The sequence below is a fragment of the Leptinotarsa decemlineata genome, unplaced genomic scaffold, assembly GCF_025532065.1.
Source record: "Leptinotarsa decemlineata unplaced genomic scaffold, Ldec_3_MD MMD2_tig00026340_RagTag_RagTag, whole genome shotgun sequence".
Lineage (NCBI taxonomy): Eukaryota > Metazoa > Arthropoda > Insecta > Coleoptera > Chrysomelidae > Leptinotarsa > Leptinotarsa decemlineata.
Genome location: NW_027412694.1, coordinates 1,818,215 through 1,835,241, shown reverse-complemented (window position 1 = coordinate 1,835,241; position 17,027 = coordinate 1,818,215). Strand labels below are relative to the sequence as shown.

The 17,027-nt window shown below is 35.1% G+C and overlaps 1 protein-coding gene across 2 annotated transcripts in view; it reads right to left on the bottom strand.

The window, feature by feature from the left end:
• Window positions 1-17,027, bottom strand: part of LOC111514419 (kelch-like protein 17) — a 100,807-nt gene that overhangs the window by 59,911 nt on the left and 23,869 nt on the right. The window contains exon 2 of one of the 2 annotated variants that reach the window (XM_074183384.1): window positions 12,224-12,427. In XM_074183384.1, coding sequence (XP_074039485.1) covers window positions 12,224-12,412 — 189 coding nt within the window. In that variant the 5' untranslated portion in view covers window positions 12,413-12,427. Of the gene's footprint in view, window positions 1-12,223; window positions 12,428-17,027 lie in introns of those variants that run through there. The other variant, XM_074183385.1, reaches the window with a different exon arrangement.

Here is a 17,027-nt window from a genome sequence, read left to right as displayed (position 1 = left end):
CAATACTAAACTATTATTAATTTTTGAAACGCACTCAAATGACTGATTGAATTATGCATGAATCAGTAATTTCCAACTTTACAACGAAAAATTACGTGAAAGAGAGAAATATGGTGAGAAAGTGATGATACGGTTATACTTCATGTATAGGTACAAATTTTGTACCCGAGCTGTTTCGCTATTTCAGTGGGAGCATGAGAGTTTGGTTCTCAAGACTTTTTTCAATGTGATAGAGGATATATCTTGCATCACTTTTTCTGCAGAGACTCAATAATTCATTTCCTGCTCATAAAATTATCTACCCGATATGGCTTACTGAGTGAAATGTCATGGGATATTTCTTGGTTGAAAAATCTTGTTCATATCCGTTTACACAATTTACTTTCAATGAATCTACTTGATAAAAAAGTTATCTATATGAAGAAAAGAGAATTGAAACTTCCTATGTTTTTTACACCTTTTATTTGTAATAACGTTAACTGCAGTTTCGTCCTATAGGGACATTTTCAAACGTATACATTAAGTTTAATGTATAAGTTTATAGGACGAAACTGCAGTAACGTTAGTTGTCAATGAAAGTGGTAAATAACATAGAAATATTCCATTATCTTTTCTTCATTATGATTTCCTACCACGTAGTAACGGCTACATCCATCAATTCATTGAAGTTATCTATATATTTCTACACAAAAGTATACGAATTTTACATGACTATTTCCTTCAACAAAAATTGACAGCTATAAAATTACCATTGTTATCCATTCAGTAGAATAATTGATTTAGCAAAAGTGTTTTGTGGTCTATTTTATCGTCATTTTTTATATTTTATCTGTTCATATTTTATCTGTTCAAATTACCCTATCTATGCCTGTAGTCCATATTTGCTACTGATTTCAGTTTCATTAAGAATACATTTTATTTTACTTCTTTGGGAGGTTAATTAAGAAGAATGTGTAATTCTTAGCAAACTAGTGGTATATTTATATTTCTGGATAAACATTTATCGTCGCACAACATTGACATAACCGCTTATTATTTTATAAGTTTGGTATTTATATATGAAATTGTTAGTTTGAATGATCAAGTTTGTATAGAAATGTAGGCCTACACGGCTGGTGTCAACAATAGTTAACACATCAAGAAGAGTACTTCGACCACACCACTGAAGATGACTGCCGAAGTTGCAGTTGAAACTTTAGGAGATTAAAAGTAAACAAGACCGCGACAAAACCACGAAGCCAATCAAAACAATCAAGTTTGTGCAAATAATCATCGATTGCCAAAATAATTCTGTTCCCGGGGGTCTCTGAATAATCCAAAGTTATCAAGATCAGTAGGTCTGACGGAATTTATCCATTTTTATGACAAAGTTCACGATTTGAATATACAGTACACTGTATTGCAAATACGCAACATTATTTGATACTTTCACGCGAATTATCAGTGTTAATTTTTTTCTTCTCTGAAACAAGTGGCAAATAGTTCTTTTTATATTTTGGAATTCACGTCAGGGAGACTATAATATATGAATTTTTAGTCAGTTCGTACTTGAATAAATAATAAGAAGTAATTAATTTTTGTAAGTTTTGTTCAATGTTTGGTGGCAGTTAGAAGTACCATTTTCAAACTCGCTTCTTTATTTGTTATAGCTGACAAAGAGAAAAAACTCAGAAGATAATTTTGAATTCATGGAGAAACTTTGCAATGGAAATAATCTCCCCAAAAACAAAATGTATCAGGTCGCACTCAGGTCTACTTTTTCAAGCACTCAGGATAATACTAGTGTTACTAACACTAGTTATTGCGTTTTATGCAATAATATTCATCTGCTATAAAGGTGTTGTAACGGCTAGTTTAGCGTTACTGTTCAGGAACACCCTCTAATATCCTTTGAACAAATTGAATTCATGGTTGCCTACTAACAGTTGAGGATTGTTTGACAGGCAAAACATAGATACTCCACAAAAAGTGTTGAATGCAGGTTGATTAAAAAAGGGCTCTCGAAGTTTGAACAAGAAATTGAATTGAATGAACGTAGCGAACGTTTCGCAAAAACTTTAAAGTGATTCTTGCATCCAAGTTTTGTTTTTTTTTTTTGTTGAATTTTATGTTACAGTGCTTGTTGTGTTGTTTTGTATAGATACGTTATACACATATTTGAGACATTTGTTAGAAAACTACTACATTCAGAAGGATTTACAGTCGTTGCTTGTTTTTACATAAATTTTTTTGCAACTTGAAACCAAACATTTTCAGGCAGCAGATTTCAACGAGTATGATCGAATAATATTCTCATCAGAAGGGGTAGTTTTAACCCTATTAGTAATTATACAATATGTTGAAATTTGTTTCTTGGCGCATTGTAGGGTCCAAGTATTAGGCTAATTCATTTCAAGAGGGCCAGTCTCAATCAGTTAGGTCGTTGGCAAAATGTTGATGTACTTTGATAGTGTTGAACAAAATACCTTTCGTGTAGTTGGATTCGAGAGTGCAGTATTGCAGTTTACCCGCCGATTATCAAACTATGCTGCAGAATACTCTCAAGAGATTATTTCCAATATTTCGATACTTTTCATTGTCATCATCAGAAACAAATTATTTTTGAGTTGATGCAGTTTTCTCTAGATATTTTTGTTATTTTCATTCATTAACATATGAATCTTATTTCTCATATCAAAAGCATATTGTCTCGGTCAACCATAGTGATTACTAATGATTCCGATAATGAAAATCACTGCAAATATTATGAATGTGATAGTCTGTGAGGATGGATAAATGTATGTATGTATGTATGTGTATCTTTCACGCCTAAAAGACTTAACGGATGTTGATGAAACTTTACATAAATACAGCTTATACATCAGAATAGCATAAAGCTTATAATTCACAAAGTTTTCGTGTAACTCTTGTCATAATATAACGTAAGTATTAAATAAGTGCGCTGCATATACCGCTGGAGTTACATGAAGATTATGTTCCGTAAAATTGTTGATCTTACAAAAGTTCTGAATGAAAGTCCGCGATAGCATATATCTACCTCTTATTTGGTAGCCACTATATGCAAAAAAGTGTTCCATAAATACAATTGAATTGGATACTTTTTCTCAATGCACATTTTAGAATATCTGTCAAATTCTTATGCAAAATGATGCAATTGTTGTTTTAAGTATTCAATATATATAAACTTTGTCTATTACACTAAGTAATTTGGACGAACCGTTTGAAAGTTATTACGTGTCGTGTCTATAGTAAGACGACGGAGAACGATGCGCAGGGGGTAGAGGGGAAGTCTAAGCAATGAAGCGCCATCGCCGAGAACGCGAGCAGACGCGTCAGGACAGACGTCGTTGACGTTTGTGGTAATTTTGCAAAATTTCTTTATTGGTTGAAGCTATTTATTACTTAGTGCAGGCATATTTTTTCATGTACTGTTTTTTTTAATGTGAAAATATAAATTACTAGCTGTTGCCAGCGGCTTCGCCCACGTAGAATTTGGTTTGTCACATTAAATTTCGTTACAGACTTTTCAAACAAATAGTTACAATATTTTTTATTAATCCAAAACTCCAGGTTCCTAACTTCAAAACTGACGAAATTCAATACAATCTTTGAATCTCTATTTTCCGCCTTGGGGGTGGAAATTCCTGACTTCCTTTCTTGATGCTTATTTACGCTTTACAGAGAACCTACCTGTATATTTCAAGATTCTAGGTTCAGTAGCTTCGGCTGTACGTTAATATAAGAATGTCAAACAATCAATAAATACTCACCTATAAAATACCAGCTGTTTCCCATTGTTTTACCCGCGTTACCGTGAAAACATACCCTATCTATTATTCCAGGTCAAAATCTACCTACATACCAACGTAAATTTGAGTCCGTTGAACTGTTTAAGCATGAAAAAGTAAAAGACGTGAATACATACATAACATTCGCATCCATCCTTAGAAACTTCACACATTTATAATATTATTAGTAATAGTAGGATTAATAGGATTACCTTTGTATTTCCTTCTAATCCTTTCAGTTTTGTTTTTGCTGATGCTATTGAATATTGTATAAGTGAGTACTTATTGATTGACTGACACTCTCATAATAACGTACAGCCGAAGCTACCATACCTAAAATATTGAAATTTGCAGGTAGGTTCTTTTTATAGCGTAAATAAGCAACCACCACAAGGGGTAAGAATTGGTGTTTGAAGATTGTATTCAATTTCGTCAGTTTTGAAGTTGGAAACCAGAAGTTCTGGGTCAATAATAAAATATTGTAACTATTCGTTTGAAATGGTCTGACACGAAACGTAATGTGACAAACCAAATTCTACGCAGGCGAAGCCGCGGGCAACAACTAGTAATGAATAAAAATAAAAATATATTCAAAAATGTTTATTTAAAACCCATAATAATTCCAAATATTTGTAGAAAATTAATATACAGGGTGACAATTTAAAAATTTACAATGGCTGTGTCTGAACAACCGAATGGAATATAAGAAATCGCTGAAAATAACTTCCGTAATGGGGAGGGGTAAACAAAAAGACGTAACAGCTAACTTCAATGCTACCCTACAATGGCACTTTGATGGTAAACTACAAAGCTACATCCGATGTAGTAAGTTTCGACTCATTAAATGAAACACTATTTATTGAAATTCAATAAATTGATGGATGTAGCCGTTACCACGTGGTAGGAGATCATGATGAAAAGACAAATGAAAATTTCTATGTTTTTTACCACTTTCAATTGTAACTAACGTTACTGCAGTTTCGTCCTAAATGGACATTATCAAACTAATACAATAAACTCAGTTTTTTACCACAATTTTTATACAATAAACTGAATTTATTGTATTAGTTTGAGAATGTCTATATAGAACGAAACTGCAGTAATGTTAGTTGCAATTAAAAGTGGTAAAAAACATAGAAATATTCATTTCTCTTTTCATTATTGAAATTAAAATTTTATTTTCCATTATTGACTCAAGAAACATTTTAAAACATTCTTAATACTACCGTAACAGCAACTTTAAAACTCTGAAACATTATACGCCTGTACTGTTTTTCTTTGTTTCTATCTGAAAAAATTTTACTCAGTTGATACGTAAAACTAACAACAAAGGGATGTTTGAAATAATCGTTTTTGAAAGATGTTTTTGTATTGCATTTTTCAATTCGAGACGAGGAACGATACTCTTATTATTATTGAATTTTATTTTTATTCCGATACGTTGTGAACGAGAAACATAATTTTAATCTGTAACAATGTTGTACAACACAACTGAATGTGCGGAAATGTTTTTCATTCATGGTAGAGAAGATCAGTGAACTATTTGTTTGAAGGTGATTGACAATGTTTCATGATGAATTTCACTAGTTCGGACTTCCATTGTCTACTATATAAAATGATTTGAAATCCCTGAGACAACTAAAAAAGAAAAATTAAAAATGAATAGCTGAAAATAACAATTATATTAACCAAAATAAACCTGAAATGAAAAAATAGTGGAATAAAATACAAGTAAAAATAGAACAATTGAATGAATAAAAATAAAGAAATGAAAAAAAAATAAAAATAAAAAGTGGAGAGATTCCAAGTCATGTTAGTTCACGACATTTCGATTGTTAGTATCTACAATCGTCTTCGGGTGATGACTGGATTGATTCCTCCGAGAGATGACTATTTATAGGTCGTTCGAGTACTTTCACTTACCTCCTCTTTCCATTTGCCGCTTCACTGGTTCCGTGGGAGATGACCGTTTTGGCGGGAGTTGGCCATTTTTCGCTTGATGATGGGTTTTCATATGTTGCGTATTTCTACGGAAACCCATATGGAAACACATCATCAAGCGAAAATGGCCAACTCCCGCCAAAACGGGTCATCTCCCACGGAACCAGTGAGGCGGAAAATGGAAAGAGGAGATGAGTGAAAGTACTCGAACGACCTATAAATAGTCATCTCTCGGAGGAATCAGTCCAGTCATCACCCGAAGACGATTATAGATACTAACAATCGAAACGTCGTGAACTAACGTGACTTGGAATCTTTCCACTTTTTATTTTTATTTTCTTTTTCCATTTCTTTATTTTTATCCATTCAATTGTACTATTTTTACTTGTATTTTATTTCACTATTATTTCATTTCAGGTTTATTTTGGTTAATGTAATTGTTATTTTCAGCTATTCATTTCTAATACTTCATTTTTAGTTGTTTCAGGGATTTCAAATCATTTTATATAGTAGACAATGGAAGTCCGAACTAGTGAAATTCATCAGTAAACTACTCGGACAGTTTGCAATGAATCATACTTTATCGACTCATCAGGCAGCTACAGCAAACGGATTAAACATTCCTTAGGGTACTTAAGATAACAATAAACCAATGTTTTGTAGATAGCTTTGACAGTATGAAAGCGAACATTTCATGTACACATTAGTTTACACGATCAGAAAGTATAAGCACCTAAGGCTGACTTTCGACCAAAAGAGGTCAGATGTCAATCTTGCTGAAGTGCCCATCAGTAAGTTGTGGACCGCTCGGAGAGCGGGGGTGGGTGGAGTGGAGTATTAGGTTTTCCTCGCAAACTAGTTGTGGGGCGAAGCTTTCACTTCAGGGCACTCAACCCGGGAGGGGGCATGGGGGGCACATTAGATTAGTCTTACCGAAGATTTTACTCTGTCAAGATCATTTTAATCACTAGTTCCTAAAAGTTTTTAAATCAATAGTTTTTAAAAATAAAGTTCCTTCGAGAAGAAACGTAATTGGCGCAGTCGTTGTAGAATCCAAAAGGCGAATTAACCAGATAAAAGTTCGTATTGAAATTCACAAAAAAAGACCAAAACAATGATGAAATTGAAAATTATGATTGAAAAATTTAAAAAATATTGATGCTTTTTGTTCTCGAAAAATTAATAGAGCTCCTGGTGAACATCAAATTACCCATGAAAACCCGAAAGAAATAGTTGAATTGATTTGTCTTCCATCATCAATAATATTTTTGGGAGTGAAAAGTTTTGGCTTTCTACTTCTCCAACTCCATACAAAAAAATGTGGGGATCTTTCAAACAAAAAAGAAAGTAATCAATTTTAGAAAATCAGCTGTATAGAAAGATGCGTAATTCATTGTTTATATGAAATGAGCTGTTTCAAAAAGACTTTTCTTCCAGTTTGTGCCTGAAAATAATTTCTTTGGATAATCTATACATCTTTGATATTGATTTTTTGAAATTGATTGCTTCTTTCCTCTCTTTGGAAACGTCCCCAAATTCGTAATATAAGTTTGACACTTATATTTCAATAAAATTAGAAACTAAGTGATTTCTCGTTGCTTACAAATCCACTCTTCTAGTATTGATGCTGATGGATGTTCAGAAATGAACATTAGTTATTTCAAACCAAATTAACACCCTTTCTTTCAGGTACTTCAACTTTCATGTTGATCCAACCGGTAATTCAGGTTTCTTCGTTTAAAGTTATCCAAATATATTTTGTTTCATTGAAAAAAAAAGCTTTTTATAATTGGCAACGTACTTTAGTTATTCAGGACTTCATATACTTTTTATATAAAAACTTTATTTCCACTGAAAGATGATCAGGAACGGTGGTTTCGAAATTTTTGAATTACCTTATATCCAATACAGAATTTTAAGTTTTGGAAACGAATTTTTGTAGATCAAATAACACATATGAATATTACTCAATTTCGATCTATTGATGAAATATGGCTCGCTTGTGCAGACGGATACTTTTCAAATGATTTCAATGATAATTGGTACAGACTGACTGAACACGTAACAATTTTCTCCGTACTCTGCATCATTACCACCATGCGAAAATGACATCATATCTACCTACATAGTTCATATATTTGATTGAGGCGTTAGGCTAGTTTATTATATTGCTCAGTTTCAGTCTGCTAAAGGTCAAAGACTTCCAAAGGCGATTACTAAACGTTATGATTGGACTGACCCGTAACTGTTGAAAATTTATAACATATTATCATTCGCACTTTTTCAAGGTGTATTACTCATGGAATTAAAAACATAAATGAATTTGCTTTTTGATAGGTATATTGAAGGATGATGAATGCTACCGGAAACGAACTTAGAAGTGAATAATTGTATTATCAGAATCCACTACTGGAAGTTTTTCAAAAATCTGTTTTCCGTTAACCAGCTGTCGCACCCCTACGAACGACAATCTTTAGAAGGCGAAACTTGTACGAGCTAAGGATTAACGAAGTCTTACCACGTCGAACCGCCTGACTACCGACGGTCCATTGATAATCAAAAAACTCAAATGAAAAAACTGCCAGGATTTAACATCAAGGCTGAAACTTGAAAATGCTGAAAATGACAGGTTATTTTCCAGAAGTTAATAAAATAGAATAATGAAATGAATTTATTAAAGTGGAAGCACAACAACCAGGTGAAACTATAGACCCATTACACTTCTAACATAGCAAGGTTTATCGATAGATTAATGAAAATGAAAATTTGTGAATTTCAAAAAAATCTATATCGTGGTGAAACAGAGGATCTACTGAAGATAATATATATAATGCGACCTCATTAGATAAAATGAAATAATAATTATTTAATTTTCAGGCCTTTATAAAACCTTCAAAGTACGAAATTATAGAAAACAATCATGAAATTCTGAAAATCAGCTTGTCAAACCGCAAACAAATAGTAAACATTGACGGTGTTCATAGTTTATCAAAAACAGTAACCAGGAAACTGTTCTTGGACCACTTTTGTATAATGTATTCAAACAGTATGCTGAACCTTGAGACAAGTGGCGAAATAGTCAGCTTTGCCGATATACCATAGATTTATATACTGCACCAACATGGAAAAAAACTCAAATAATAATTATAAAGGTTTTCAATGTTAGGGTGGTTAGGTAGCAGTATATATACATATACACTACCTATTCAATGATATTTAACCAGTTCATGGTCATTAAATTTTCAGTTATTACCAAATCCAGCATTACAAAACAAAATTTGACGAATTCTATTGGGTCATTGAGCAACTGTTCCGAATTCTCGAAACTACTAATTTCTGAGTATTTCCAAAAATAGAATTTCAATCTTTTCTCTCACGAATCGTGGTAATCATGATTGATCTCATGCATTCCCCCTTGCCATGATTTACAAATATTGAATTCGTTTTGTCATTCAAATTAGACATATATTAAGGTGCACTACGTATAATATAGGGTAGTATTGAACACGACTGAGAAAGCTATTGAAACACGTGTGATAGTTATTTAGAAAAATTTTGACTTTTCATAGACGATTTGATACAAGAAGTAAATAATACTAATGTCATTGATTATCACAATTCCAACCCGAATCTATCAAATTTTCTGGTATAGATGATCGTTATGTTTTGAGCATCATTTGTGTAAAATATCCAGTTGTAGATGAAACAATCCTAATCGATATTCAATATAATAGTATTAACCTTTGAAAAATTCTAGAAATAACATTTTGAGCTATCATTTTCGAACAGCTCCGAATAACTTCTTGTGTTTCTTAAAATATTTGTTGTTATTTTCATACAAACCTTTAGGTTCTGAACAATTCAATGCATTTTTAATGAAAATATTTCTTTATGAAAACCATAATGGGAGTATCTAACGTCTTGATCTATCATTTTCGAACAGCTCCGAACAACTTCTTGTGTTTCTTAAAATATTTGTTGTTAATTTCATACAAACCTTTAGGTTCTGAACAATTCAATGCATTTTTAATGAAAATATTTCTTTATGAAAACCAGAATGGGAGTATTACTTTATGATAATAATCAAAACTTTCTGTTGGAAATGGTTGACAATATTCATAGTTGCATATTGGAGGTGCAGACTTCCATTGTATAAATAATTTTACAAGTTAAGGAACCTAGGTATTTCATGACACTGCAGAAAGAAAATCTGATACAGATATATATGGAATGGAACAAATTCAGTGAAAGCAATTTCATTTGATGAACTTTCTCAAACGGTTTCATTCAGCTTGCCCTTTTTGTTTGGGTCAAATTCATACATTGAAGTTTGACCCCCTTCCTGTTCTGATAGATCAATCTAATATTTGGTACACACATTCAGTTTTGATGACAATACGATTTAATAAATTCTGGGGCGGGGTGAGTGGCGGGGGATCACTGTCTCTCTCTTATGGGTGTTTGACAGTCCCCCGGTGCAGACCACACGGCACTCACCCAGTAAAGTTATCGGTCAACCACCCAATCCCGCATCTGCGGGCAACAGGCGTTGGCCGATTTCAAGCTAGATGTGTGGGAGAGGTGTCTCGCAAAAGCCCTCGGCGGTTACTCATCTAACGCTGGAAAGGTAGCTTTCCTAACATGAGTGCCCTTCGGGGTAACGTAAGGGTATGCGGTGCAGACCACACGGCGTACACCCAAAAGTTGTTGATGAAGCGCCCTATCCTGCACCTATACGGGAAATGGGCGCGACATCTTCGACATATGATGTGTGGTAGAGGATGCTCGTGAGAGTCCTCGACGGTTACTCATCGAACGTTGGAAAGGGAACTTTCCTAACATGAGTTCTAGAGGGGAGGTGAGTGCCCGCTCGCGGCTGGAGGCTAGTGAGCCTCATCTCCAACTGGCGTTGGCCTCTTAGGGGCAGCGGCTCCGCTAGCGGGTAAAGGGATACGGGTTGCGGTAATCCATTCATGGGTGCATTGCAGCCCCATTCTGAGGCACTGGACGGCTTATGCTGTTCCGTGATCCTCGCCTGCTTCTGTACGGATCCAAGCGTTCGAGGTGTCGGGGCTCGCGGTCCTTCCGGGCTCTAGTATCCGAGTCTAGCCTTGGAGGGCACCAAGGCAGACGCTTGAGGTGTCGGAACCCGATTGGACGGAGCTACTAGTATCCGAGGTTAGGACCCCGGCCGGCCACTTCCGGGACCATATTCCCAACTGATTTGGCATGGCTGGCGGGGGCAGGTGTGCGACGCGAGCACTCTCTGGCGAAAGAAGAGCTTAGTTAACTTGTACGAACGTTCGGTCGAACGCTGCCGATGGTCCTGTCTCTTGGTTAGCCACACTAAGTAGATGTAAGGAAGCAATTCCGGGTTCGGTGAGCGGGAGGAAGCCCTGCGAAATCCTGTTGGTGTGGGGTGAGGGGCTGTACCCGCAAGGATTTCCCGAAAATCCACCCCTCCACACCCGATCGCATCCAACGCCAGGGTGCGTCTGGGGGCCTAACCGGCCCCCCAGGCCCCCCGGTACGGTCGTAACTATACTCTCTTAATGGCCGAAGATGGCCGAAGCTACAAAATGGCAGTTTACAAATATTTACACAACTACCTCAATATGGGTATCAAATGACAGAGCTTGACTAGTAAAATAGTAGTACTCTTTGAATAAGACGCAAATTCAAGATGGTCGCAGCTAAAAAACGTATAGAGAAGTTAGATTGCAACGAATTGTTGGAAAATGAACCTTGTGACACTGAGGCACTGAATGAACTGAACTGAATGGAAAGAATTTAGTTACAAAATTGGAAGAATAATGAAAAAATAATATGTTGAACGATTTTATTGAAAAAAAAAAGATAACAATGATGTAATGTACTAAAAGCTGAGAGATGATTCGGAAGGTCTAAGGTTACAGTCATCATACCACTACCTCCAGCAACCTACGGTATTAATCAGATAAAAAAATAATAAATTTATTGGGCGTAGTATTCACATATTTACTCAGGTCAAGCTACTCCCAATGATATTATTTTTTTTTATCTGATCAATAACGTAGATTGTTGAAGCGAATGGTGTGATGACGGCTACCTAGAATCTCCCGAATTATTTTTTAGGTTTAAGTACATCATCTACATCATTATTATTTTTTTTTAATGAAACCAGCCAACATAAAACACTTTTTTCATTTATTTTTTTCAATTCATATCCAGAAACCTGAACTTCCAACATTTGTGAAGGTACTTCAACTTTTTCGTGCTTGAATATTTCACAAGATTATTTCAGATAACAAGACATTTCGTGGAATTTTCACTGCTCTAGATTACCTAGTAACTGTGATCTTAGCATTGCAAATCGAACAAAATTTTTCACACCAAAAAATTCTACACATTCCTGAGCAAATCATTCAAACATGACCAATGATATGAAGATGGTTCTTATGAATTTTGATGATATTGTCGTAATCAACATGCAGCTACTACTGACCGATTCTTACCTGTCCGTGCTGTCTCATACGGTGTATATTAGTCAAAGCCTGATTGCTGTGTCCAGATGATTTGAGGCAATAGCCTTTAGTGGTAAATAACGGAGAATCGTATATTTCATTGGTTGGAGTTTGAGTTGATGCCTCAAATACAATACTTGCTACTGGGGACGACCTTTTTTCTATCGTGTCTGGATCCATGCTGATATTTCCCCACTGAAATATTCATATTCACATACATTTTTTATTTTCACCAGAAGAGGAAAAATGCATTGCTAAAAGAATTATTATTCTATGAAAAAAAGTGAAAAAACCCAATTGAAAACGATTTGTTAATGTATCAAACATGAATTTTCATGTAAACTTGTTCGCAACCTCCGTCGGTCATGAAGAGTGTCATTTAAGAAAATTTAGAAAGGCAACTGGACTAACACTTCTTGGACATAATTGGGTTAAAATTAATTATTCAACTTGCGCATACTGTAAATTTACATTGGAAACTCTTGCGTAGTATAACTCCATCGAAACCACTCTTTCCACATACTGAAAGTTTTCTATTACTTTCTGCTAAGAGAGCCAATTCGGTTGGTGAATCTATCGTAAACTAGTGTCAAAGTTTTATTGTATATTTTGAATAGTTGATCCACTTCTTAGGTTCTACAAAATGTTGTACTTGTAAGGAATGACTTTTGAAATATCCCGCTGCAATTTAAGTCAACAGAGCAGATCCGAAACGAGCATTTTTTCAATTACCAGGACTGTAATACTGTTACTGACTCGCATTTCACCAAGTTAGTAGTGGTCTATGGTTGGTTGAGGACCTACACCATTCCACATTGACCTTGAATGACGCCACGGAGTTGGCGCCAGAAGATGCTATCGTTTGAAACGAAACTTGGTGATAGGAGGTGTTTGAGGTGTCGAATTCGAACCTGATGTTCTTATTGCTCTCACTCGTAGGGGGCGCCACCTACACGTCTTTTTCTTTTTTGAAGATTCATAACTTTTTTGGGCGTACTTCTAGCACATTTTTCAGTAAAAAAATCGATCCTTCTATTCTTCTAGGTCGTAAATGAGTACCCTTGTTACTAGTCGCTGTAAGCAACCGTTTTCTAAATATTTGGACTTGAAAACTTCAAGTCGATTATTTGATAATCGATGCATGTTGAAGTTATTACGAATATTTTGCATTTTTCACAAGAATGCTTTGGAAATAAATTTGATGTTTGTGAGTAGTTTTGTAATTACGTATTTTGTGACAGTTACGTTTTGTTGAAGTTTCCGTAAGTAGAAGTAGAAAACACTTATTTTGAAAAATTGGATTATTTAAACAAGATATGCATTTCGTTTATGGCCTTGCGGATGGCAATGTGCGCGAAGCAAGACGTATTTACCAGGAGCGATTTTCTAATCAAGTACTGCCTTCAGCTACAACATTTGCTAGTTTCCACCGTCGTTTGGCAGAAACAGGTACCATTAAGAGGGCAGCTGATATTATTGGAAGACCACGAGCAGTCCGAACCCCAGAATTGGAAGAAGTTGTTTTGAACGCTCTCGAGGAGAATCCAGAAACAAGCACAAGAGTAATTGCTGAAGCTGTCAATTCTACTCAGTCCACAGTTTGGAGAATTATCCACGATCAACAGTTTTACCCATACCATATTCAAAGTGTACAAGCTCTTTTGCCACGAGACTTTCCCCAACGCATTACTATGTGTCAATGGTTTTTGAGAAAATTGGCTGGAAATCCTCAATATTTAAGATATGTTCTCTTCACGGACGAGGCAAACTTCTCCCGAAATGCTATCACAAACTTTCATAACAACCATGTTTGGGCTCTCGAAAATCCGCATGCAGTTAGTGAAAGGCATTATCAGTATCAATTTTCTGTAAATGTATGGGCGGCAATAATTGATAATTACTTGATAGGTCCTTTCTTTCTTCCGCTCCGACTGAATGGCGCAACTTACAGACACTTTTTAGAAAATGAATTGCCGGGACTACTTCAGAATGTATCATTAGAAATTCGTATCCGCATGTGGTTAATGCATGATGGGGCTCCGGCCCATTTTAGCGTTGTAGCTAGGGAATTCCTTAACACAGTCTATCCAAATCGATGGATCGGTAGGGGTGTAGAAGAACCTAACCAGGCGTGGGCACCAAGTTCCCCAGATCTAAATTCGATAGATTTTTATTTTTGGGGACATTTGAAGTCACTAGTTCATAAGACTCCAGTAGTGAACGAGGAAGATCTAAGAAACCGAATAGTAGACGCCTGTGAAACAATAAGAAACACACCAATAATTTTTGAGCGGGTACGACATTCAATGACTAGACGACTGACTGCCTGTATCTTCGCTGAAGGTGGACACTTCTAACAATTTATTTGAATACAATTTAGTTTCGTTTATTTTAGTGTATTCTACATATTCAAAATTTCCTGAAATGAAATGTTGACATTTCTTGCAGATTTCATTAAAACAAATACTGATTATGCACCCTCGATACAAAAATAACTATTTCGCTTAAGGATGTCATAAAGGAACGTACCCAACAGTAATGACCTCTTCAAACGAGTAAAATGTCAAATTCATTTCCAAAGCATTCTTGTGAAAAAAGCAAAATATTCGTAATAACTTCAACATGCATCGATTATCAAATAATCGACTTGAAGTTTTCAAGTCCAAATATTTAGAAAAAGGTTGCTTACAGCGACTACTAACAAGGGTAGCTTATTTACGTAGATATGATAGAGGAATCGATTTTTTTACTGAAAAATGTGCTAGAAGTACGCCCAAAAAGTTATGAATCTTTAAAAAAGAAAAATATTTGTAGGTGGCGCCCCCTACAAGTAAGAGCAATAAGAACATCAGGTTCGAATTCGACACCTCAAAAACTTCCTATTACCAAGTTTCGTTTGATTAAGTTCAGTATTTCAAAAGCTTTTTGAAAAAAAAAATGTCCGGAAACGAAGCGTTTCCGGACATTTATTTATTTGGACAATTCATATTAGAATATTGTGAGGAATCGCCTCCTGAAGTTTGTCAAAGTACTTCTGAATCACCCTGAGATTATGTTTTTCGTAATGATGAACTGAAAGAATTGGTTGATCGCCATCGATCACTTTGGAGTTCACGATTGGTTGGAGTTTAGTATATTCCAGCAAACAAGCAACATGCAACCACAGATCTCTGTGAGCACCAATTATGAATGCTGCAAAAATAAACCGTTTTTGCATTATGTTTGTACTAAGTGGTCAAATGTTTTTCACAAAAGTTGTATCCTTTCAAATTTTAGGAAAAAGGTTGCTTTTTTTTAACCGGTAACAAAATTATCTCCTGCAGAGAGAAAGATGAAGTTTATCCGAGATTGAAGAGAAGACAAGCAAACTGGAACAAACAATAAATGATCTGATTGAAGATGGTGATATGGGAAAAATATATTGAAAAATTGAGGAAATGAGAAGATTACTATGTTCAACAAGCACTGGATACAAAATCGGAGATGTCCAAGCTGATAGAAAGTCAAAAACCATAGTTGAAAATATGGTAGTTATATCAAGGAGCTGCCCTTAACAGATCAGTAGAAAAGTTCCATTCAACTATGTTGATACACGAACCGCTACTTTGCTGATTGATAAATTTAAGATAACAGATATTCAAACCATTGGCGGTGATGAAATTGATCGAAATACACCAAATGAATTTACCCAATTTTGTGATCAAAGAAAACATCAATCTATTCTTAATGAACCTGTTGGGTCGTAAACAGAAAACTTGTAGTCAAAAATAAAATATTTTTGGTTACAAACTTTGATGAAAGTGATATGGCTCACTATCTTGCAAATCAGGCACATCATCAAGTAGAGTGAGAATATCTTAACCAAAACCGCAACGGAATTAATAAAGAAGCTCTCAGACTCAGACTCCTCAGTACGAATTTTTGACGGCAACAATCATCTCCAACAAAATAACAACCAAAAAATGCTAAAACCTGTTCAAGAAACCTGATATTATTTACACAAGTAAGGCATTAGCTAAATACATTGAGCTGTTATTCAATACTAAATCAACTGAACAATCAGTTGAGAGTAACAAATGAAAATCTGGTTCCTGCTAAATAACATCAATTCATGAATCTGTTCAGTTCATCTACCCAGTCAGGAACTGAAGTGAATATCCTGTCAGAGAGCGACAAGCAGTTTGAAATTTCTTATGATGATTCATCACTAGACGCAAGACCTCTAGATCCACAAATTTCCCGACTAGAGGATTACTAACTTGAAAACAATCACTAAAATTTTTTATATCCCAAATTCTCCCAAATCTAGATCTAGCTGTAAATACCAAAATCATTGACGAGAGAAATAGTGCAGGTCTACTTCATCAAAATATACAGTGTCTCAATACCAGTAGAAATGAATTGGTTTTTTTGACTAGTGTTGATATAAACTTTCTATGTTTGACCGAACATTGGTGTTTTGAAGTGGAGTTGAGGGTGATGGATCTGACGAATTATAATCTGATATCCAGCTTCTGTAGAGAAAAAAGCAGCCATCGAGGAGCTGCTATTTATGGCAAAGACGGTACAAAAGGAAAATCTAGAAATGACATATGTGGGTTATCATTATTCAATCATTTCGAATGTGCTAGGCAATATAGTGTATTTGGTTTCATGTATACAGGGTGTTTCGAATTCGATCCTCACTATTGGGATCTCGGAAACTATGTGAGATACGAAGATGGTTAAATTGGGGCAAAGTTGCGTATTTACCTGACTAACAATATACTGTTGAGAACGTTCTGAAATTCCGAGT